The sequence below is a fragment of the Rhinichthys klamathensis genome, unplaced genomic scaffold, assembly GCF_029890125.1.
Source record: "Rhinichthys klamathensis goyatoka isolate OS25496 unplaced genomic scaffold, OSU_Roscu_1.1 h1tg000094l_1, whole genome shotgun sequence".
In the NCBI taxonomy this organism is placed as follows: domain Eukaryota; kingdom Metazoa; phylum Chordata; class Actinopteri; order Cypriniformes; family Leuciscidae; genus Rhinichthys; species Rhinichthys klamathensis.
The window spans coordinates 1826315-1850083 of NW_026606633.1; the positions used below are offsets into that span (position 1 = coordinate 1826315).

Below are 23769 nucleotides of genomic sequence, written 5' to 3' on the forward strand. Positions count from 1 at the left end.
TCTCTTACAATTTCATGTGGACTTTTAATTACGAATTCATGTAATAAGTCATCATGACTCAAATCTTTCCTTAATTATTTAAAAATAAAAAATAGTAGCATTAATGTGACTAACAAGCATGCTAACAAGCCAATCAATCATGCTCACATAAGTTTAACTTTTATTTTATTTAAACAGGAGATGCATTTTGGCTAGGTACTTACACTAAATTTGAAATATTTGGCATATAGTATTATGTTCTTTAACAATTCCGCAGTACTTTTTTTCACATCCCTAGAATAAACATTTAAAAATACAACACACAAACTCTCCATAATATATATAGTATGTCATTTTTAACCAAATACTTGATACAAATATTTTTGTTAATCTTTGCACTTTTAAAAATATAGCAACGTTTTTGTTTTGTTTCAAATGTCGTGACGTCAACGTCTAACTAAGTCCCATGATTCCTTGCGCTGCCATCGATAACAACAGCAGTGTCGACTTGCTAACAATATCGGAGCAGCGTATCTTATAATCGTTATCAAATAATTTATTTATCAAGGTTTTGAATCGACGCTTTTGTTTTGGTTAAGGCCGAGCCGATCAGATTATAAATTCACCGAGTAACATTGTCAAGGTAGGTCCGATGACTTGTGGGATCAAATTAGCCCAACTAGCTTCTCAGTAATCCATTGTGAAACACCGAAATGAAAATAATCAGCGCAGGACAATACCACAGCTCCTGTTGTTTTATTATGATTATACCTACGTTAATCTAGTTCATTTGATATACAAGATGAGATGATTCTGCTTAAATCAACACTGGTGTTGATAGTTAGCTGTTTTGACAAAGGAATCTGGTAGCTAACGTTAAATGGTTTCTTCTTGGCATTATATTGATCTTTTGTTTAACATTACCTGTTAGAAGAGAAGCATTTGACGTTTTTATTCAGCAGTTGTGTTAATAAAATGCATGCCGTAAAAGTGTCTGTCATTGTTTACTTAGGCCACCAAACAGAATACATGTTAGACTTGGGTTCTCTTAATAAATTGTCACGAACTTGGAATTGGTGTCCACTGTCCAGCATATTCTTGTCTCAGTGTTCCTATTGTTTGGACGTGGTCGATTTGAGCAGCTGTTCTCTAACACCTGTTTATGCGGTATTGAACAGATGGCATTTGCTGACGAGTCTTACATCCTTCTGCAAACAGATTTACTCAAAAGGTGTAACGTTAGAGCTTAAACTGTAGTTCCATCATTGTAACCTTCTCATAAAATAATGTTTCTTCTTTCTTTTCATTAATGCAGTTTTAGGCTCCGTGCCTCTGGATCTCCACATTCCCAGACTTCTGAATCACATCCATGGATCAGGACTATGAGCGCCGGTTACTGCGGCAGATCAACGTTCAGAATGACAACACCAGCCCCATGGTGGGTCTATCATCTTCAATATTGCAGACTTGAAATTGGCTGATTTTGACGTGCTGCATGCCATTTCCTTTATGCAATTTAAATACTTTTTAAAATCTTTCTTCTAACCTTTTTTTTTGTATACAGAAAGTAAAAGATGTGATATGTCACCTGACCCCGACCCCTGAGTCACCGCTGTCATCACCAAGCAAGCATGGTGACAGGTTCATACCATCTCGAGCTGGCGCTAACTGGAGCATTAATTTCCACAGAATAAATGTGAGTGAAATATAAAAATAACAATAAACAGTAATGAAGCAAAGTGACTATCATTTAATTAGAATGTGAAGGGTCAAGTTCATATATATATTTTTACCCTTATTGCAGGAAAACGAGAAGTCTCCAAGCCAGAATAAAAAAACCAAAGACGCAACATCAGATACTGGCAAAGGTGAGTGTGGAGAGGACTGCATTGATTTTACCTGCTTTCATAAAGCTGTTCAGTCATGATGTCGGTTTATGAAAATACACATACCACCAAAGACTATTAAATGTTACCATGCTTTAATTTAGGATTATTTATATACTATTATAATATTTATTCATATTGGAAATTGAATTGGCTTTTATCATTTCATGTTTATTAAATATTGGTTATTAGTTGTTGTTTTATATATATTTCTATGTAGATTTTCTTTATTTTTTTGTTTTAGCTAGAAATAAAATGATTTACAAGTAATTTTAGTACTTCAACTTATTTAAGGTTTTTTTTTTTCTTCATCTAGTATTTATACTTGTATATTATATTTTAGCTTCATTTCAATGACCAATGCTATTGACAATGCAATTCTTATGGTAACTTCATTATGGTGGACTATGCTTTAAATAAACCTCATTCTTGATGGATGATGCTCGGCCCTTTTATGTCATACTACAACTTGTTGTAATTTCTCTCATTCACTGTGTTGTCTGGCAGCGGATGGCTTGGCGTATTCTGCCCTGCTGAAGAATGAGTTGCTTGGGGCTGGGATTGAGAAGGTCCTGGATCCTCAGACAGAAGATAGAAGACTACAGCCCTCCACACCCGAGAGGAGGAGCCTCTTTAGTGTAAGTCTATTTAATCCTCTTATATGTTAATTTGATGCCACCTGAGTGTTTTGATCCATGTTTTGAATGCCACCTGTGGACATTGTGTTTGTATGTTTAGTATTCGCTCAGTGCCAAAAGATCCACTCCTGACGATAACAGTGTTTCCCCGTACTCCCTCTCCCCTGTTAGCAGTAAAAGGTAAGTTGAATATTTCTCTTGATAAATATGCGATTGATTAGTAAAATGCATTGTTTTAATTGCGTGCTTTGTTTTTGTTTATAGTCAGAAGCTGCTGCGGTCGCCAAGAAAACCGACGCGCAAAATTTCCAAGATTCCGTTTAAGGTGCTAGATGCACCAGAGCTACAAGATGACTTCTACCTCAACTTAGTAGACTGGTCCTCTTTAAATGTACTTAGTGTTGGACTGGGAACTTGTGTTTACCTTTGGAGTGCCTGCACCAGTCAAGTATGCATGATATACATTTTTCTTATGCATTCAACTTTCTTTTGATTTTTATCCAAATTTATGTTCTGTAAATATCCAGGGAACACTTGGTCTAAGTTGTGTTTTTTTTCTTTGGTTTGTCTACAGGTAACACGACTATGTGACCTATCAGTGGAGGGAGATTCAGTCACATCTGTGGGCTGGTCGGAGAGAGTGAGTTAACCCTTTTTGACTTGGACTTTTGGAAGTTGCTTTCTGGAATTTGTGGTCTAACAGTTGGCCAACTACTACTCTTATAGGGTAATCTTGTCGCTGTGGGTACACACAAAGGCTTTGTACAAATTTGGGATGCTACTGCTGGCAAAAAGCTGTTTGCCTTGGAGGGACACACGGCAAGAGTTGGTAAGATATATATATATATTTTTAATCCTTATCATGAAGTAACTGGAAAATTTAGGCTAAAATCGTTGAAATTCATTTTTTTTAATCAATACTTTTATGCAAGGGTGCATTGAATTGATCAAATTACATATATATTCAAATATATATTTAAATTCAAATAAATGCTGAAGCAAAAAAATGTTTTCAACATTGATTATACAAAATGTTTCTTGAGCACCAAATCAGCACTTTAGTATGATTTCTGCAGGATCATGTGACACTGAAGACTGGAGTAATGATGCTGAAAATTCATTTAACTATCACAGGAATAAATAATTTTTTTACAATATATGTGCTTCACGTTCTAGTCACATCGTGTTCCTGAAATATATGTGTGAGGTAAACCAGTTATGAAAACTTGACAGTTATGAAAAATGTGCCCTCAGGAGCATTGGCCTGGAATGCAGATCAGCTGTCATCAGGCAGCCGGGACCGGATGATCCTTCAGAGAGATATCAGGACGCCCCCTCTGCAGTCAGAGCGCAGGCTGCAGGGTCATAGACAAGAGGTCTGCGGACTCAAGTGGAGCACTGACCATCAGCTGCTGGCCTCTGGTGGAAATGACAACAAGGTGACCGCTCGTGCTACAGAATAATAAACACAAAAAAGATTTTAGGACTCTCTGCAATCTAAAAACAATCCTGTGATCCCTGCAGCTGTTAGTGTGGAATCACTCGAGCGTGTTACCGATGCAGCAGTACACCGAGCACCTGGCCGCAGTGAAGGCCATCGCCTGGTCTCCTCACCAGCACGGGCTGCTGGCCTCCGGAGGGGGAACGGCAGATCGCTGCATCCGCTTCTGGAACACCCTCACAGCGCAGCCACTGCAGTGTATCGACACCGGCTCACAAGTCTGCAACCTGGCCTGGTCCAAACACACCAATGAACTGGTATGTTTATTCTGATCAACTGACCAAATGCTCATTGTTGATGTGTTTTTTTTTGGTTCGTTATTACATGCAGCTGTAGATACAGACAAATAGGTATGATGGTGGGTCTTATTACATGGTCCAATGTTTGTCTTCTCCAGGTCAGCACACACGGTTACTCTCAGAATCAGATCCTCGTGTGGAAATACCCCTCGCTCACTCAAGTAGCCAAATTGACTGGCCACTCGTATAGGGTGCTCTATCTGGTAAGTACTTGCTTCCCTCTGTTGTTTTATTTAAATAATGTCGACATATTTATTTGTAAATGAGTATGAAAATGCTGTTTACTGAAACGATTCCTTTATCTTGAAGGCGATGTCTCCAGATGGAGAAGCAATAGTGACAGGAGCAGGCGATGAAACTCTGCGCTTTTGGAATGTATTTAGTAAAACGCGATCAACAAAGGTATGGTATTTTTTGGTAAAATATTGTCAATATTGGCTTTTCCTCAAGTTCATGTCCTCAATGTAATTTTTCTCTCTTGTCTTTTAGGAATCCGTCTCAGTTTTAAACCTGTTCACCAGAATACGATAATCGGGCTGATAGAACTGAGTGAATCTTTATAACATATGTCGTCAATCACATGCAGTAGACTGGACATAAAGATCTACTGCTCTCATCCACAAAACTTGTTTTTGTCTCCCCTGATATTTCATTTTAAGTTCAAATGTTATGTTTACTTTTATGTGTACAGTTCAGTTCATGGTTTTATGTGATTGTTTTTGGTTAAAAAGAAATGTCTATGATGTATGACGTATGTTATCCAAGCCTTAAGCCAGAAACAATGCCATTGAATCAGGGTGTAAAGAAAAAAAATTAGCCATTGTGAAACAGCTTCCTCTGGAATTATTTGTAAGCATTCTAATGAGTGATCTTTTGATTGTGAGGGTGAAAAAAAAAAAATGTTTATGAAAGAAAATTCAGTTTTTAACTTGAGTTGCTTAAGATTGATATTGAGCATTATAAAACACCCTGAACATTTTTTTACGGTTTGTTGTCATTTGTTAATAGAGAATGAATTTGCTGATTTACTAATGTTCTTTACAAGGTTTGAATCAGAAAACATAAGTGTTTTGCACATACTAGAACAGTTTCTCAAACTTGGGTGTGAGTTAAGGAAAAATTAAATTAATGAAAATATTAAATAAATAAAAAATAGTTTTTGTTTACCTGCATAAAGTGACCAGTAACCAACTATCAGAGAACCACAAACAGGTGGTTACATTTTTTAAATATATGAATTACTGAACTAATAAATCTCCAAGTAAAGTTTAGGTCAAACTGATTCAGCTGTCAAAATGATTAGAAATCGCTGTACTATAAGATTGACCGATGGACACAGGGTTAGAAATACTTTGTACCTATGTAATTACCCTGCTGCTGTTTTTGTTTGCTGATGGATTTTTGTTATCTTTAAGGAAATATAATTCATAAGACAGTTAGCAGAGTATGAAAGCAATGTCATGTCAGACAGGAATGACTAAATCACTCTCACCTGAATAACTTTGGGCTCAGACATTCAATACTTTGGAGACAGATATTACTTTTGTTTATGAAAGATACATTACATTTATCAAAAGTGACCGTAAAGACATTTGAAAACTGCTGATTCAGATTTCCAATCACAGAAAATAACTTAAGAAACATTAAACATTTAAAAATCTTACCTTAAACTTTTGACCAGTTGTACACTAAACTGCATCTTACTAATTTCATCCTTTAGTAGGGAGATTTAGAACACCATAAAACAAAACACCGATTCCTTTATTCCAGTGTCTATTAGATTATTTATTGACAAATCCAGTAAAAGTTCATAAAATATTTCTTAAACAGGATGTGCTCTCAAACACAAATGGAATATAGTGAAGGAATATTAATGGCTGCAAAAAGTGAATTGAAAGTAAGTGAAATGTAAATTATACAGATAAAGTTGCTTGTAAACTTTGCTCTCAAATGCAGAAATAAATCAGGATTCCTTTGTTGCCAGTTTCCACCGCTGAAGCCACTGTTGGAATGTCAGTCCCTCTCTCTGCATGTCTGGCAGGGCAAATTGACCAGGCTGCTCCCACCTGCACACAGACACGATCAAACAGTGTGTTAATCTCGTTCAAATCATAGTTTGAACAGTTGAGGATCAGAATTGCTCCTGTAGCTGTTAGTTTCAAACCATTCCACGAAGGGCCAATATTGGAAACATTTGAGAGGCCCATGTCTTACCAGTGTGTGATGGCAGTCTTCACTTGTTCTGAGTAAAGCAGGCCTTTAGAGCACCTCTGAGTGAGCTCACGGGCCCGCGGGAGCAACGTCTGCAGAATCTCTCCGTCAACAGTCTTCACATGCTGCAGCAAAGCTGAAACCGACAAAAGAGGTGTTTGAGTTTTTATGTCCCCCATTATGCTATTTTAAAAGGTTCCTAATTTTGTTTTGGAGGTCACTCACAATAAGTTTACATGCTTCCATAATAAAAAAACAACAACATTTTATCATAATATACATTGCACATCACCTAATTTCTCAAAGAGTCTGAAAACTATTTGTTTGAAGATTTGGTCTTTCCATGTGCTATTCTGCTCTGATTGGCCAGACAGCCCTGTCTGCTGTGATTGGTCTACCGAATCAATTCTTACTTTTAGGAGATAATAACTTTATTTATCCTGCACTTTGACCTTTAAAAGTTGGCAGACTTTTTACATTCACAAACAGCTATATAGACACACTGCATGAAAGATAATATTTTAAAAAGCATAATAGGGACACTTTAAATATTGGCATGATGACATACTCTGCTGATCGGGAGATGGAAGCTGTGTTGTCAGCTTCTGCAGGTCTGATGTTGACTCTGAGAAAAGCTGAAGAAGCCTGCACAGATATCGTAACTCCAGCCGTCGGGCTGCTGCCTGAGACCAAAGCTCCTCTGGGGCCTGACAGAAAGAAAGACGAGACTCCTGACACTCTACCAGCAGATTTGGCTGAATTTTGGGTTGTAAGAAAAGTGTAGGATATGGATACTGTCAATCTTTGACAAAAAAAATGTGTGAAAGCAGCAATTATCAGAAAAGTAGCAATTTCTGTAGGTGGTAAAATAATAGGATTTAAAATGGCATTCAGAAAAATTAGGAATAAAGAGTACTAAGTATTCCGTCCTTCGGGTGAGACGTTAAACCGAGGCCCTGGCTCTCTGTGGTCTCCCACAGAGATCCCATGGCACTTGGTACATGGCAAGTATCCCATGGTAGAGTTCTCAACGGGTCGGGTCGGCCCGACAAACCCGACGGGACCCGCGGGTTCGGGTCGAAAATATTTGCAAATGACTCAGGTCGGACCTCGGGCTTAATCTTTTGAATTGTACAGTGAAAACAACATTTATTATTCATCGCTGCTGTTCACTGTAAAGAAAGCCTGGCTGCTGCGTGCAACGTGCATCGCGACGCGAGGGCAGACCTGACGCCGCTGCGTGCACGCCTTTAGCCCGGAGAAGAAGATGGAGTTGGTGAAAAGTAAACTTGCTGCAGGTGAAATCACCGTCGCTCAGGGGCAGCGCCAGATCATTTTTAATGCAGGTGCTGAGGGGGTGCTAGATTATTGACAGGGGGAGCTGCGCAATTATATATATATATATATATATATATATATATATATATATATATATATATAATATATATATATATATATATATATATATATATATATATATATATATATATATATATATATATATATATATATATATATATATATACACACACACACACTATTATTTAAATGAGCAAAATTTATGATTAGATCAATGTGCTCCAGTTCACGTGCAATGCAATCGCGCCCGCGCCTCCTATATCATGATCATTATTGTCTGCAATATTTGCTTCTTATTTATTATATCCAGGCAATTGATTGATGGAAAATTGATTAAAATTAAGATACAATTTCTACAAAACGAAATTCACTTTAAAGAAAGGCTTTCTACAAAACAAAACTTAATTTAGTGGTCAAAATCATGTCTGACCCATCATATCTTCCGATATATTGCGCATCTTTCTCATGCTGTTCAATTTTCATAATCAGCATAGATGTAAAAGAAACAACAACATTATAATATTTCAACAAAAATGAAACTAAATGCGCTTATTTAATGGCAACAACACATATAGTGGGCCTATATACAGACTATCTAAATATTGAAATTAACATTAACAATGCTGTAGAAGTGCAGTTTATTAATAGTAAATGTTAACTAATCTAATTAAGTGTTACCGATTTTTTTATACACCGATTCAGAGGTCTCGTGAGTTCAGTGTTGAGTAGGGTTGGGTACCGAAACTCGGTGCCAATAGGGAACCGGTTCCGACGTAAACGGTAGTAACCAGACCGAATAAGAACGAAAATTTCGGTGCCTGATTTCGGTGCCTAACTTCATTAGGCACACACGCACACACACACACGCAAGGTCTCTCGCTCTCTCCCTCTCCGCCGTGCCCGTGCGCTACACAGTTTGGAGCACAGTTTCTTCTGTCTCGCATGCGCGCTCTTTCTCGCAAGGTTTGGCTGCATTTCACGTGTAGAATTACGTGTCAGAACGCCCTCTGAGTGTGCCGATAGTCTGAATCCCAAATAGAATCAAGCCAATTCATTGGCTGATGGCGCGGGCGCCGCATCGACGCACTTACGTCGTCATATTATGTTGGCGCGCGCGCGCCATCTGCTCCTCAGATTTCTCTGCCGAAAAAGGAAGCTGGTCGGCAGCGCGAGGAGCTTGGCAGCGTCCCGTTCCCTATTGAGAGATGTTACACCAACCAGAGATGTTCTCTTTCATAGGTTCACTCAACGCTGCGTAGCTAAGAAGCAGTGGATTTGTAGGCTGCTGTATCACGTGCCGTTTGAACTGACGCGCTACAGCGATCTGTCACATTTCAAAGAGCCAAAACGTTGTTTATTGTGTGAATCTCGTAAAAATATGGACAGAATCTGACAGCTGTGGATTTGTTCCATATCAAAAGTAACCTTCTCTGTCTTGTCTGTCGGTGTCAGTGTCCTCTTTGTCCGCTATTTTTCTGTGTGAAAAGGGTCATTTGCGTGAGTCTCACGTTCAATGCGTGAGAGTTGGCAGCTCTGCCTGCTAGTAATCTCTATTAATCTCCAGTATTATTAAATTGTTTGATACAATATTGTTTCATTTGATATTATGTAAATATGAATTTTTATTTTATATTGGTTTTATTATTACCATATGTTACTTGTATTTATATTGTTTAAAGATTTAAGTTAATATTGTGTCCAGTTTGGCCCTGTAAATTAAAGGGTATTATTTTTTTATAAAGTGTGTACGGTTTCATTTTCTTAAGTACCGATTTAAGAACCGTTTAAGCACCGGAACCGTTTAAAAAATACCGAGTAGGTACTGGAATCGGATAAAACCCAACCGATACCCAACCCTAGTGTTGAGTTAAAGTGAATGGTTAAAATGAGTCATTCGTTTGCGTATCGGACGTCTAGCCACGGCACACGTTGTGTGATTATCTCGGCAGTTTAGGACATCGCACAAGATTAGCGTCAATACAGAAAACATTTAATCACTGGATAGGTTTTTTCGTTTATTGAAATGTGGTTTATGTCAGCTGGATGGGCGGAACGTGGGAGACGTGAGAGTGCGCACGCGCGCGGCCGGGGCTCTCTCTCTGCGTCAAGCGCAGCAGTCATTCTATTCTACATCACTCACCGATCAAAAGGGTGGCGTCGGGCCGCGGGCCGGGTTCGGGCAGATAATTCATGTTGATGTGTCGGGTTACATCGGGTCCGGGCTTTAAAAGCCACGGGCCGGGTCGGGTCGGGTTGTAATTTTCAGGCCCGTTGAGAACTCTATCCCATGGCACTTCTCGTAAAGAGTAGGGGTGTAAACCCGGTGTCCTGGCCAAATTCCCTCCATTGGCCCTTACCAATCATGGCCTCCAAATAATCACCATCCATTGAATTGGCTCTATCACTCTCTCCACCTATAGCTGGTGTGTGGTGAGCGCACTGGCACCATTGCATCATCCAAGTGGATAATGCACACTGGTGGTGGTTGAGGAGAGATTCCCTGATATGATTGTAAAGCGTTTTGGGTGTCCAGTAGTACATATAAAAGCGCTATATAAATGCCTCATTCATTCATTCATAAGTGAGGATCTCACCATATACATGCGGAATGACAGACTTTCACAGAGTTTGAGGAAAACTGGGGACTGTATCCGGTGGATCGAAAGCTGAGCTGCTAGTAGTTGCTGCCCCCTATTGTTAAAAAACAAAAACAATCAAAGGCTTGGTGACTGCACAAACATTAAGCCTCAGAGAATTCCCCCCCCCCAATGATACAGTGAAAATGCAATATTAATGTGCACTGCAAACAGACAGTAACTAAGAAAATGTTTTAACATCTTCACTAGCTTTTGACTTTGTGTTTTAAAGCAACTGAAATTCTAGCGAAGCATGGTATACCCTACAATGGCATTTAAATCCTACTAATGGAGAAAGAAAAATGAATTTTGGTAGATTTTCTGACCCCTTCATGACTCTGCAATCCAGTGCAGCCAGTGATACACCGCTAAAGTGCTTGGCCCCTTGTGACACAGAGTTGCGGAGTCCACTGCTGGCTTCAATCACACTGGAAAACTGAGGATTGAGCTTTTCCTGAACAAACTGTCCAACCTGAAAAAGGTTTCTTGTATATGATTACATATATACACACACACACACACACACACATATATTATGTCTGTAACGATACACCAAACCCAAGATTCGGGGATTAAGGGAGAAAAAAAAAAAGATTTTGAGAAGAGAATTTTTTTCTTTTTTAAATAACATTTGAAAAACCTATAGGTAGCCTAAATCTTCTATAAATATTTGTGAGTCTTCATTTTCTTTTGTTTGCCTACTCCAGTTCTTGTTAAAACTAACTAGATATGTATATTCTGTGCATTTTGGACACTTTTTGAGTGAAATCATATTTACTTCGTCCATCAAAAGCGTGCTTTCACTTTAATTGAGCGTGAGCAGCGCAGCAAAAATAGAGTCAACGCCGAAAACCCTCGCTTCACTGCTGCTCCTGCTCCCGGTGTGAATGCACTCATTGATCAACACGCACACAGAAAAAATAAAAAAATAAATACGCGCTGCTCAAGGACCGCTGACGCTTGCGGTGTGAAACGACCATTACAGGTAAAATTAAAGAATTTATCCTCAACTAGTTTTGTGGTGTAGGTCTATGTATTTTATAATGTTAACTTCAAATAATACTAATAGTAATTTAAAGATGTCATAGCATTGGATCTGGGCGGGAAGGATAACTCTGGTAGTTGGAAAGGCTGTGTCGCGATTCTGCCTTCGTGTCGCGATTTCGGTTTCATATTGCATATCGTTACAGCCCTAACAAATATACACGCACACATATACATATATATGAAGAGTTTGGTTCCAAAACGCGATAAACGCCATTTCTAAAAAAAATTAGTTACTGCAAAAATCAGTATTGTATCTGGTTGGTATTGAAAAGTCAATGTTTAATTTTAAGTAAAATGCGATATCCGCCGTGTTATTCTGTCATGTTTTCTCCCTTTCTTTCCAAACCGCGACAAACGCCAGTCTCCCTTCTCTGCAGAATGCGATATATCCGCTCTCAACCAATCACAACGCACCATTCCACGCAATGTAAACAGTAACGGCAGCGCCTTAAATACACCCGGCTTCCTAGTTTTTCTTATCTATTTTGTACTTTTCGATCAACAAACAAACAAAAAAATGAATAATTTTGACGGCATTGATGAACCTGTGGTTGGGTAAGAAACGTAAGGCATCGAAATCGAATCATTTACGTGAGGAGATTAAGAAGATGAGGCACTCGGGAGGAGGAAAAATGTTTTCAATCTTCTTTACAGTTCTTAATAAAAATATTATACTAATAAACTTACGTTGTTGTGTATTTTCAACAGTTTCAATATGAAAAAAAAAACTTTTATATTGATTCAATGGATTAATTGCATTTTGATTTAAAAAAAAAATGGATTTATTGCATTTTGGGGAAAAAAATAATCCGTTTTTATAATAAATCTTTGAAAATCAAAACCTGGATTTTTTTTTTTTTTTTTTTCGACCTACAAATGCTATGTGAAAGTTTGAAACAGAAAATAGTGGTTTTCATCTTTCCACTTTCTTGGTAAAGAAAACACATTTTTACTCAAATTAATCTAAATGGATTTATTGCGTTTTGGAACCAAACTCTTCATATATATATATAGAATGTATTGGATGAGATGATACCTTTGCATGGACACGGCTTAACTCAGTCTTCACGGAGGAGTTTCCCTTGATCAGGCTCCGTATCTGTTCTTGTCTCCTGTCCTATACAGACAAAGCACACACGTAACAACTCCACACTATGAACATGCAGTCTTTTGTCAGCAATGCGTACCACAAGCTGTCTGAAGTCCATGACACTTTGCCACTGTGTCTGCAGGGTCCTGATGGAGTCCAGCCCCTCTCTGGCCTGCAGCTGTAGATGTGCGCACTGCTCTCTGATGCTGTCTCGAACTGCCACTTGCTTCACTCCCTCCATCTCCAATTCAAACACACACCTGCTCTCAAACAGAACAAAACTCAGTTGTATTTTACAACATCTATTTAAATCTCTCCATATACACACATATATACATATAGAAAGATAGATAGAAAGAAAAAAAGAAAGATAGATAGATAGATAGATAGATAGATAGACCTCCATTATTGGTCTTAACTACATAATCATACAAGTTAAATACATAATCTTATTTTTAATATAAAATTCAATTCAAAGAGATACATTTTTCTGAATTATTTGAGGACTTTTTTTTTATACATATAAATTATACATAAATGTGTCTGGATCGTGTGTACACAACCACCCTATAATGGTAAAAATCAATCCACTCCTTGTTTTATATTGCCCATAAACTTAAACAGGGTTCTAAAAAAGAAAGGAAAAAAGGAGTTCGAGTTCTCTCTAAATTGTGATATCACAACAATGTAACAGGTCCCGACTGCACGGGAGACTGCTTTAAAAATGCAGTTAAAAGCAGTTTAACTTATAAAAAATGCGTCTTGACACCTTGCGTTTTCCACGGCCTGTTTCTCTAATTTTATAAGACACGTTGTGTGTGAGTGGCCTATAATGAGAGAAAAAACCCTGCAAAAGTGTCTTTACATATATTACATCTTGTAAAAAGTGGCATAATCAGTTCTCATTTTTTATGAGAAAATACAATATTCTTTGCCATAATGATATAGATTGGGATGAGGGAATTCTCACCTGGACATTGGGTCTGTTTCGTGTGCCGTCTCTGCTTTTCTCATCAAAGCTACGATTTCAGTCTCCAGCTGCAAATGTCTTTTATGAGTCTGAGACAATTCAAAATAACTCTGCTCCACTTCCTCCCAGGCAGACTGCGAGCAAACACACACACACACACACACACACACAAATACAACCTGAGCCACAAGAGAAAGAGTGTAAAATGCTCTCACAGAGTACCATCTCCATTGATCACCTGTAATAGACTACAGACAGGTGTTAACTCCTCCTGCTCTGACGACACATCTATTAGGTGATCACGCTCATAACGAAACCTGTAATAAACACAAATGCTTAAATAAGCAATTCAGTAATGTAATACTTTATAGTGTGGGGTTTGATAATACATTACGATGGAAAATTTTACCCTAGAGCCGAAACGTCACGCTCCACATTTAAAGCTGCGATCTTCTTCTCTAACACCACCTGCTGTCTGGAGGTCAGGGCTTGCAGAGCCAAAAGCACTTGGTTTGGAGGATGAGACCGTAGGAGGTTCTGAAGAATTAAACATGTTGATGTTCTCATAAGGTGTTGATGTTCAGATGAGAAACAGACATGCATACTCTTAAAACGAGTGTCTTCACTTACCTCCACTGCACTCATCCAGTGCTGGATCACAGCATTCCTTTGATCATGAGTAAATCTAGATAAAAAAATAAATGAATTGGCATCAACAAGGTAACATAGCTAAAGCTCTACTATCTACAATATCAACGTCGAAGGCCTGTGTCTCTTACTCAGTGGAGGGATTTGCTTTAAGTTCACTCTCTAGCAGGCACTGGAAAAAGTGAACCCTCTCGCTGCAGAGCTCTCTAACATTCTTCTGAAATGAGATAGAAAAGATATTTCATAAAATCAGTGGAAAGACAAGTGGTTTAATCAAGAGGTCAAGTGGAGTTGGGCTGGTTAACATGATCTCTACTGGAAGATGTTGTTCCTGCATCATATGGCTGAAAAAAGCTCTATCAAATGAGGGTAAAAACATTTTTTATTTCAGAATTTAAACTCACATCAACTATGATAGGAGGCCAAAATGTAGCTATATAATGATATTATAGTATGCATCACAAACACCATTAAATACAGCAACACTTACTAAAACTAAGGGATCTGCTCCAGCTCCATTGTCTGAATTGTCAGATGGCCCAAACACAAGGTTCACCTCTGCTTTCCTGGACAAGAAGAGAAATAGTGTGATTTAGAGTATATATACTGTATACACTACTGTTCAAAAGTCTGGGGTCTATGGAAGCTTGTTTCCGCCACAGAATAAAATATTTTAAAAGATAATTGTGACTTTTTAGCTCACAATTGCATTTACATCTCGCAATTCTGGCTTTATTTCTCAGAAATGCAAGATATAAAGTCAGAATTACGAGATATCAACTCACAATTGCGTGTTATAAGGTCAGAATTGCAAAATATAAACTCAAAATCGTAAGACTTTATAAGTATTACGCAATTGCGACTATATCACGCAATTCTAAGATAAAAAGTCAGAATTGCGAGATGTAAACTCGCAATTGTGGGAGAAAAAAAGTCAGATTTGTGAGATAAAAAGTCGGAATTACCTTTCTGTGGCAGAAACAAGCTTTCATAGGGGTCAGTAAGATTTTTCAAAAGAAAATAATACTTTTATTCAGCAAAGGTGCATTAAACCAATCAAGTGAGAGTAAAGACTTTTGAATTGTTACCACACAAAAAAAGTAGTTGTTCTTTTGAACTTCCTATTCATCAAAGAACCCTAAAAAAAGTATCTCAATTTTTGCCAAAATAATTGAGCAGCTCAACTGTTTTCAACATTGATATTAATTGTTTCTTGAACATCAAATCAGCATCAGGATCATGTGACACTGAAGACTGGAGTAATGGCTGCTGAAAAGTCAGCTTTGTCATCACAGGAATAAGTTTCATTTTAAAATATATTGTATACAGAAAAGAGTTATATTTCACAATATAACAGGTTTTACTATATTTTTTATAAATAAAAACAGCCTTGGTGAGCACAAGAGACCAACCCCAAACTTTTGAATGGCAGTGTACATGATTTTGTAGTGTTTAATTTAGTATAATGGTCCGTCATTAATAAGTAACTATGCAGGAAGTAATGCAGGACTAACGAGTATTACTACATTAACACTTCAGCTACTTCTGAATTTTCTAACTAATATAGAAACAAGCTTAACTAATCAATAAGTAATATCAAATTTAGGGCTAAGATAGTTCCTTATTAGGTAATCAATAATTACTTAATGAGATTGGCATCACTAAGAACTAATAGGTAATCACAAGTGCCTGAGACGTTAGCAATGGTCTTTTTTTACTCTCAACGTGGTCATAAAATGCAAGGATTCTTCAAAATTCTTCAAGGACTACTAGTGATCTGGACCATTATTTTAAAGTGAAAAAGAGGTTTTTCCACTTTGAAATAATGGTCCAGGGGTCTCATTTATAAAACGTGCGTACGCACAAAACGGGGCTGGAAACGTACGTACGCCAGTTTCCACGCAAAGGTTGTGATCTATAAAAAACAAACTTGACGGGAGAATGTCCTAAATGAACCTTTAAGCAAACTTTGAGCCGTGCGTACGCACGTTTTGGAGACGGAGCAGTTTGGCGACACCGATGGTGAGCTGGAGCTAAATGTCTTTTTGGTCACTTTTAGACCGAAAATTTAAAGAAAATTATACATACAGTATACAGAAAGATAATACAAATATAATTTCACTCACCAAGCCTATCACATGAAGCAAACATCCATCCCTTTTTAAATGTCCATCCCTTTGTTAAATATCCATCCCTTTGTTCTTTAGTGAAACTAGTGCAGCCTATCTAAAACCGTAAATCTTCATTATAATCATAAATACAGTGTTCTGTGAAATATGTTCACAATAACAGTTTAAATAATTAAAACTATGTTTTACTTCTGATATAAACCATTTAGATTAAATATGGCATTCTGATTAATGGAGTTAGACACTTAAATTACATGAAATCATTACTGAGAAGTTACAACATTTTTTTATATTCAATAAATAGAAATATTTGTTGTGGATGCAATGCTTTCAAACACTTATCCTCTGGCATGCTGTGTTTTAATGTTTTAACTACAGAGATAATTGCTTATCATGATAATAGCAGATTGTCTGAGAAAATAGTTTCGTGCAAATAATGCACTACAAGGTCTATCTGTTTCCATTAAAAATATAAATCAATTAAAAATACTTATTGGCCAGTGGAAAAGATTGAGAAAAACTTTCTCTGAAATGTATTTTACACTATTTGATTTATTTATTCAAAAACAAGGCAAGGATATAGGCTACTAAATTATTTTTTATTAATGTAACTAATGTGACGGCACATCCGTATTTCATATTTTCCAAATGTCTTGTACCGTTAAACATGTTATCACGTGGATGAATAATCATATGCAAATGATATGCAGATGAGGATATGCATAGTAAAACTAGGTGTTGTAAGCTCCATATATGGTTATTTCGGGGTGGAGACGCATGTGCGCACAATCTTCCGCTGACTGGGATTTATAAAGTGAATTCTGCGCAGGCTCTGGCGTACGCACGGTTTTATAAGTCAGAATATTTGTTTGCGTACGCCATTTTTGGCTTTCGGACGCACGTACACTTTTAGTAAGGATCCTACGCACAGTTTTATAAATGAGAACCCAGATCACTAGTAGTTCCTGCATAGTGACTAGGTAACACTTACGTAATTAGTGATGCATTTTATGACTATATTCAGAGTAAAAATGATGACTGATTACGTCTCAGACACACGATAATGTTCTTTATAATTTGTCAGTTAGTTAATACGCTGATTTCACGCAGCCGCCATTTTGAAATCGAAAGCGAGGCTCCGGTGGGAAGAACCCCGGAAATACAGATAGACAACAGTGCCTTGGACTACCAACCTGAAGCTCCTGCCGCGATTTACACTATTGGATGTTAATATCCAATATAGGATATGTATATAGTTCGTTCCGGCTTCTTTTTTTACGTTCTGAATTATATATATAAAAAAAAATATTTTATTTATAAATGAATTTCATTGTATATAGTCTAAAATATGAAAGAAATGTATGTACATTTTTAGAATAACTAATTTCTACATTAAACACAACAATATGCCATCGCATTCGCGACTCTCCTATGATTAAAGGCGACACTTCCGGTTTTCTTCCCACCGGAGCCATTTCAAAATGGCAGCTGCGTGAAATCAGCGTATAGTTATTAATGAGGCTAATCTCATTAAGCAATTATTGATTACATAATAAGGAACAATCTTAACCCTAAATTTGATATTACTTACTGATTCGTAAAGCTTGTTTCTATAGTAGTAGTACAATAGTAGTAGCTGAAGTGTTAATGTGGTACTCATTAGTCCTGCATTACTCCTGCATAGTTACTTATTAATGACGGAGCATTATTCTAAAGTGTTACCGAGTAAAACCACAGTTAAGACTTTTCACATCACCAACGTGTGTGAGATGTCTCTATAACCCCAAAAAATGCGAGTATAAATCTTCGGCTACTGGTACCAGATTTGCTTTTTGCACATCAGAAATCCACATACAAATTAACCATAGTTGTCTCCACACATTACAGTTTTTTACAATCACTTTGTTACTATTTTCAGAACCTTGATGTCATTTTTCACAACTCTAGACACAAAACTCACAACCAATTATCAAAATGCACATTTTTCAAAACTCTAACCATTTTCTCAATTGTTTGGATACAATACACATAAAACTTAGATCATTTGTTCATTCAACAAAAATCACTTGTTCAATATGACACAACTTAACATCAAAGTACTACTATTTCAAAAGGCAATTCACACATTACATTTCAAATGAATGTCTATTCATTTCCTTACACTGATCTAACTATCAATTGATACAACTGCTCAAAATGATAAGTAACTGTTGCGTTACTCTTAATGCATAGTTGTATGGAAACAGACAAACAATCTTCCATGTTTACAGTAAATCATGAAAGTTTCAAGATAACGAGATTCATTGTCACCAATTAGCGTGGAGCATGAACCAATTAGACTACAATATCCATGGATGTAGCCTAATATTTTATATCATACTGTAATGCTTCATCAGACACTGTGTCTATGGTCCCAAATACTGTACCACCTTTTCAGACTATTTAAAGTATTGACAGTACTGCACTGTAGAGATGCAGGCCCTTGGAATTGCTTGTCCAATTCTGCCTACTCGTTACTGATGATTGAGGGCACATTGTGGAATGAGTATATAAAGAGTTGATTGGGATCCAATTGCAAGAGCATAGTGATACGTAACATGGAGCCAGCAGGTGATCCAGGTCACAATGGAGGTCAAGCAGTGGTGGGAGGAAGACGAGGAAGACGTGTTGGTCAAAGGAATGGTAGGGGACAGGCAGCCCTTCTGAGAGGTGGTCGTGGGCCTCGTTTGAGAGGTGTGGGGGAACGTGGTAGAGGACAGGCACCCCTTCTGAGAGGTGGTCGTGGGCCTCGTTTGAGAGGTGTGGGGGAACGTGGTAGAGGACAGGCACCCCTTCTGAGAAGTGGTCGTGGACCTCGTTTGAGAGGTGTGGGGGAACGTGGTAGAGGACAAGGCCACGGACCAAGACAGCGGCAGCAACAGCATAGAGTGTCCAATGAAATTCGGGCAATAGTTGTAGACCATGTCATAAATCATGGCATGACAATGACTGAGGCGGCTACAATGATACAACCAAACCTGAGAAGGTCAACCGTGGCCTCAATAATCAGAACTTTCCGCAATGAGAACCGGTAAGTTATCAGCATGCACTAAACATTATGCTACTCTCAATTGTCAAATGACTGCATACCAATGTGTATCACAGAATAGGTGATGTGACCAAGTGTCTTCTTACTCTAATGTTCCCTGTAGAATTGTGACTAGGCCAAATAGTGGAGGCAGAGGCAAAATTCTAACTGACCAGCAAGAGCAGGCTGTGGTCGATTTGGTTCGGGCCAGAAATGATATTCGCCTTACAGAAATTCGCCAGCATATCTTGGACAATGAAGACATGTTCAACAATGTGGGATCCATAAGTTTGCCGACTATTGCACGCATACTGAAAAGGCACCAGGTATCTATAAAACAACTATACCATGTGCCTTTCGAAAGAAACTCAGACAGAGTGAAACAAATGAGGACTGAGTATGTTCAGGTAAGTTCAGTTTCAAGACGGCTGTTGTAAAAACATTCCCAAAAATTCTACAATGTACGGTAATCTCTAAATCTCTTTCCAAAATGTATTTTTAGAGGGTGATGGAGCTGGATGCTGATGACGACCATCACAAATTCATATATTTGGATGAGGCAGGTTTTAATCTGGCCAAGACAAGGAGGAGAGGTCGGAATTTCATTGGCCAGCGGGCAACCATCCAAGTACCTGGACAACGTGGGGCCAACATTACCATGTGTGCGGCTATATCAGAAGATGGTGTGGTGGGACGCAGACCTCATATTGGACCATATAATGCAGCTCTCCTTGTCACCTTTCTTGATGAGCTCGAACAGGTTTGTAGAGCTGAAGGTGTGACCTATGTCATTGTCTGGGACAATGTCAGGTTCCATCATGCTCATGTGGTGCAAGCATGGTTTCAGGCCCATGCACAATTTACCACCCTGTATTTACCCCCATACTCCCCCTTCCTTAACCCGATTGAGGAATTTTTCTCCGCATGGAGATGGAAGGTTCATGATAGGCACCCTCATGAACAAGTCACTCTTCTCCAGGCCATGGATGACGCCTGCAATGACATCACAGCAGACCAGTGTCAGGCCTGGATTCGCCATGCCCGAAGGTTTTTTCCAAGATGTTTGGCTAATGAAAACATCCATTGTGATGTAGATGAGAACCTGTGGCCAAATCCACAACACAGAGTTGATGACAATGTAGAAGTACAGTAATCACTGCTGTTTTATTTCTTACAGTGCAAGCAAGTTGAGGAACACTGCATTTGATGGTTTACAGTACTGTCTTTTCTTTTCTATTTCATTGCATTTGATGGTTTACAGTACTGTCTTTTCTTTTCTATTTCATTGCATTTGATGGTTTACAGTACTGTCTTTTCTTTTCTATTTCATAGCTAATTACTGTATTTTTGCTTTGATTAAAATAAACCAATGTTGTGATTGTACTGTAGTGTTTTGCATCAATATATTACAAACTTTGTTCAATGATTCCACTTTGTCTGTATTCTCTCTACTACTGCAGTACTTTACAGTAACAGAGGTATTTACTGTACATGTAGTACCATAATGAAACCTGTATCACCTATTTTGTTCTACAATAGTTAATGATTGTACGAACAATGACAGAGTGAAACTATCGGTTGCTTGTGTGTGGGTGATCTATAGTTGTGTTTCAATGGTATTTCACAGTAAATTTGTTTTTTGAACCAATGATTGTGCAAGTGCAAGATTTCTTTAAAGATGTGAATGCACAATGCAATGTTTTGAACATTAGACAACCTGTGTTACAAGTGATAACCGTTTTGAGTTTTGTGTCTAGAGTTTTGAAAAATGACATCAAGGTTCTGAAAATAGTAGCAAAGTGATTGTAAAAAACTGTAAACTGGGATTGGAGGAAAGAATTACTTTTTAAACATCAAATAAATGGCACACAGCAGCATTAGAAAGTTGCCATAGAAATATGACAGTCTGGAGGTGATATGGGCATTTGCTCACTTGGACAACTCTTCCAGGGCATGGCGTTGGGTGCCAATCATGCGTGTGTCCTCTAACAGCACGTTTCTCTCCTCAGAGCAGCGCTGCCTGAAAGACTCCAACAGGATCTGTCTGCACCTGCTCTCCATAAAGTCCTCCCAGTTCCTGTTCACGTTCTGCTCTGCTTACCAGTCACAAGGGAGGAAAGATATTAGTAACAAAAACAACATTAAAAAAAGCTTTTCCGTAATCTGATGTATTTTTAAACGGGATATTAAATGGGAAACAGATTATCTTAAAATGAAAGTTGCTGTAGAGGCAGAGCAAGTTATTAAAAGACTAAGTTACAATTATAAACACTTTTTCTTTTAAAAAAAAGCATACACCGAATTTTACAATAAAACCAGTAACGTGCGTTAAGTAATTAGAGACCATTTTGATCTCATTATGACGATTCACAGTGTCTGTGGCAGGTGTGTACCACAGGGGTTGGTAGTATAAAAGAGCATCAGGATAGAAATGGTTAGAAAAAGAAAATTCACCTTCAGTAGCAAGTTGATCCTCCACTCTACTGATCTTTGTGTCCAGTTGAAGGAGTTCAGTCTGCAGGGCATTAATCTCTCTCTGAAGCTCAAGCCTTCTTGCATCTTTATTCTGATTTTTCAACTGTTTAAACTACAAAGAACAATCACCTTTTCATTCTGTTCATATGAATCCTTATAGGAGCAGATTAGCAAATAGGAAATTAAGCAAATAAGCTACTCTTCTTTACCTCTTTATCTTGTAAAAGTTTGTACCTAAGGATTCAGATTGTCAAGGAACAATTCCACTGATCAGACAACCACAATTTATCTTAAGTAACAACTTTATTTGCAATATTTTTGACAGTGTAGTATAAACACAAAAACTGTGATGGGCCTAGCAGCTACTGAAATCATCAGATCCTGTATATGCAATGATTTATGTCATATAAATCAGTGTTATTTTAATTTTATTTATACACTATTTGTTGATATTTTTAACCATCTTCTATTTTTAATTATCTCAGTACTTTTATTTTCAATTTTTATGTGCTTTTATCATTTTTATTAGTCTTCGCTTAAGTCTATAATTCTATTTAGCTTTAATTTGAGTATTAGTAATTTTAGTATTATTTATGTAAACTAATTTCTATTTTGTTTAGTTTTAAACTTCTCATCTAATATTTATATTTTAATTATATTTCAGCTTTATTTAATTTATATATATATATATATAAACACATCACATTTTAAGAAAGGATACCATTGAACATTCCCCCTCATGACCCGAACATTCCTGTAAGATATATTTTAAAAGACATTTGAATCTGTGCATTTAAAAACACGTAACTTAGTAAGAATTAGAAATGATAAAAACCTTGAGATCTCACCTCTCTTTATAAACATGTTGCGTTATATATTTCCAAATGGAAGCTCCAGGACCGACGCATAATCTGCACAAAAACGTAAACACATGATCATTCTAAAATCGTTGATGAGGATTAACGTTAATGTTATAATTCATAACAACCCACTCACGTCTTCATATAGGCGTCATCCGGGAGTCTGGCAGCTGGCAAGTCAAGTTCTTCAATAGCCCAGCGCTTTAGTTCCTGACTGAGACTCGACATCTTTTTGAAACTTTTTAATAAAAAAAACAAACCTACAGTATCCAAATCTCACAGCTTCTAAAGAAAACAAAATACGCGGGAGACGTTTCTTCGCCCCCGTTTATTCTGCGATTTGTAACTGATTGTGCCGATGCTGCCCCCACAGGTTACTATACAAACATCACCATTCACACCCATATCCTTATCCCAGGACCTGTTTGTCGACTACCCATTGAATCTCTTTTGTATTGAATGCATTTCCTTAAACAGATCCCCAATGGGCTCTATGCACGGCGGTATTTCCAGTGAAGGTCTAAGGATGCTGGATTACTTCCGCCGATCGTAGAGTCCAATGCTATACCGAGAATTTATATTGGTTTTTATACTCAATTGCTATACTAAAGAAACGTTAGTCACAAAAACAGACAAAACAGACACTCCTCATTTTGTTTATGCTTCTGTGTTTATTATATTAAATAAACATAACTATATATAAAATTACATCTAAACGTATTAAAGTTTCGTTTCAAAGACGAGAGGACAGTACATTTTGAAGACTCTGCCATAATCCCGTTTTCCTCGGTTTTCCTCCGCTTTAAATCTCCCCAACCGGAAACGCACGAGCATCCTTGCGTCAAACGCGGAAGTTAAGCCCCGTTCACGGTGCAGATCCACTTGTCCGTGCGACACTTCTGTTGCGCCGCGCTCCACTTTATTCCTATGGATGACGTCACGCGACTTTAACGCGCCCGCAAAGCATCCCGGGA

The 23769-nt window shown here is 37.7% G+C and overlaps 4 protein-coding genes across 4 annotated transcripts in view; 2 read left to right on the top strand and 2 right to left on the bottom strand.

Moving 5' to 3' along the window:
* Positions 1–23769, bottom strand: part of smim24 (small integral membrane protein 24) — a 219005-nt gene that overhangs the window by 36782 nt on the left and 158454 nt on the right. The window lies entirely within an intron of this gene.
* fzr1a (fizzy/cell division cycle 20 related 1a) lies at positions 432–5282 on the top strand. The gene is made up of 14 exons (XM_056252380.1): positions 432–622; positions 1295–1417; positions 1544–1675; positions 1784–1847; positions 2373–2503; positions 2604–2683; positions 2768–2951; positions 3078–3143; positions 3230–3332; positions 3758–3942; positions 4028–4261; positions 4402–4506; positions 4613–4705; positions 4793–5282. The coding sequence occupies exons 2-14, from the start codon at positions 1349–1351 to the stop codon at positions 4832–4834; spliced, it is 1488 nt and encodes a 495-aa protein (XP_056108355.1). The 5' UTR covers positions 432–622; positions 1295–1348; the 3' UTR covers positions 4835–5282.
* haus5 (HAUS augmin-like complex, subunit 5) lies at positions 6075–23079 on the bottom strand. Its single transcript, XM_056252372.1, has 19 exons — positions 22932–23079; positions 22784–22846; positions 22657–22689; positions 22145–22169; positions 21915–22047; positions 21394–21553; positions 14755–14830; positions 14396–14481; positions 14247–14301; positions 14026–14153; positions 13855–13933; positions 13617–13750; positions 12744–12906; positions 12593–12673; positions 10836–10981; positions 10468–10564; positions 7083–7221; positions 6518–6650; positions 6075–6369 (listed from the first exon to the last, which is right to left on the bottom strand). Exons 1-19 carry the CDS (start codon positions 23021–23023, stop codon positions 6267–6269), a joined length of 1926 nt encoding a protein of 641 aa, XP_056108347.1. The 5' UTR covers positions 23024–23079; the 3' UTR covers positions 6075–6266.
* Positions 19838–20646, top strand: LOC130086189 (uncharacterized). Its single transcript, XM_056252392.1, has 2 exons — positions 19838–19867; positions 19963–20646. Exons 1-2 carry the CDS (start codon positions 19847–19849, stop codon positions 20611–20613), a joined length of 672 nt encoding a protein of 223 aa, XP_056108367.1. The 5' UTR covers positions 19838–19846; the 3' UTR covers positions 20614–20646.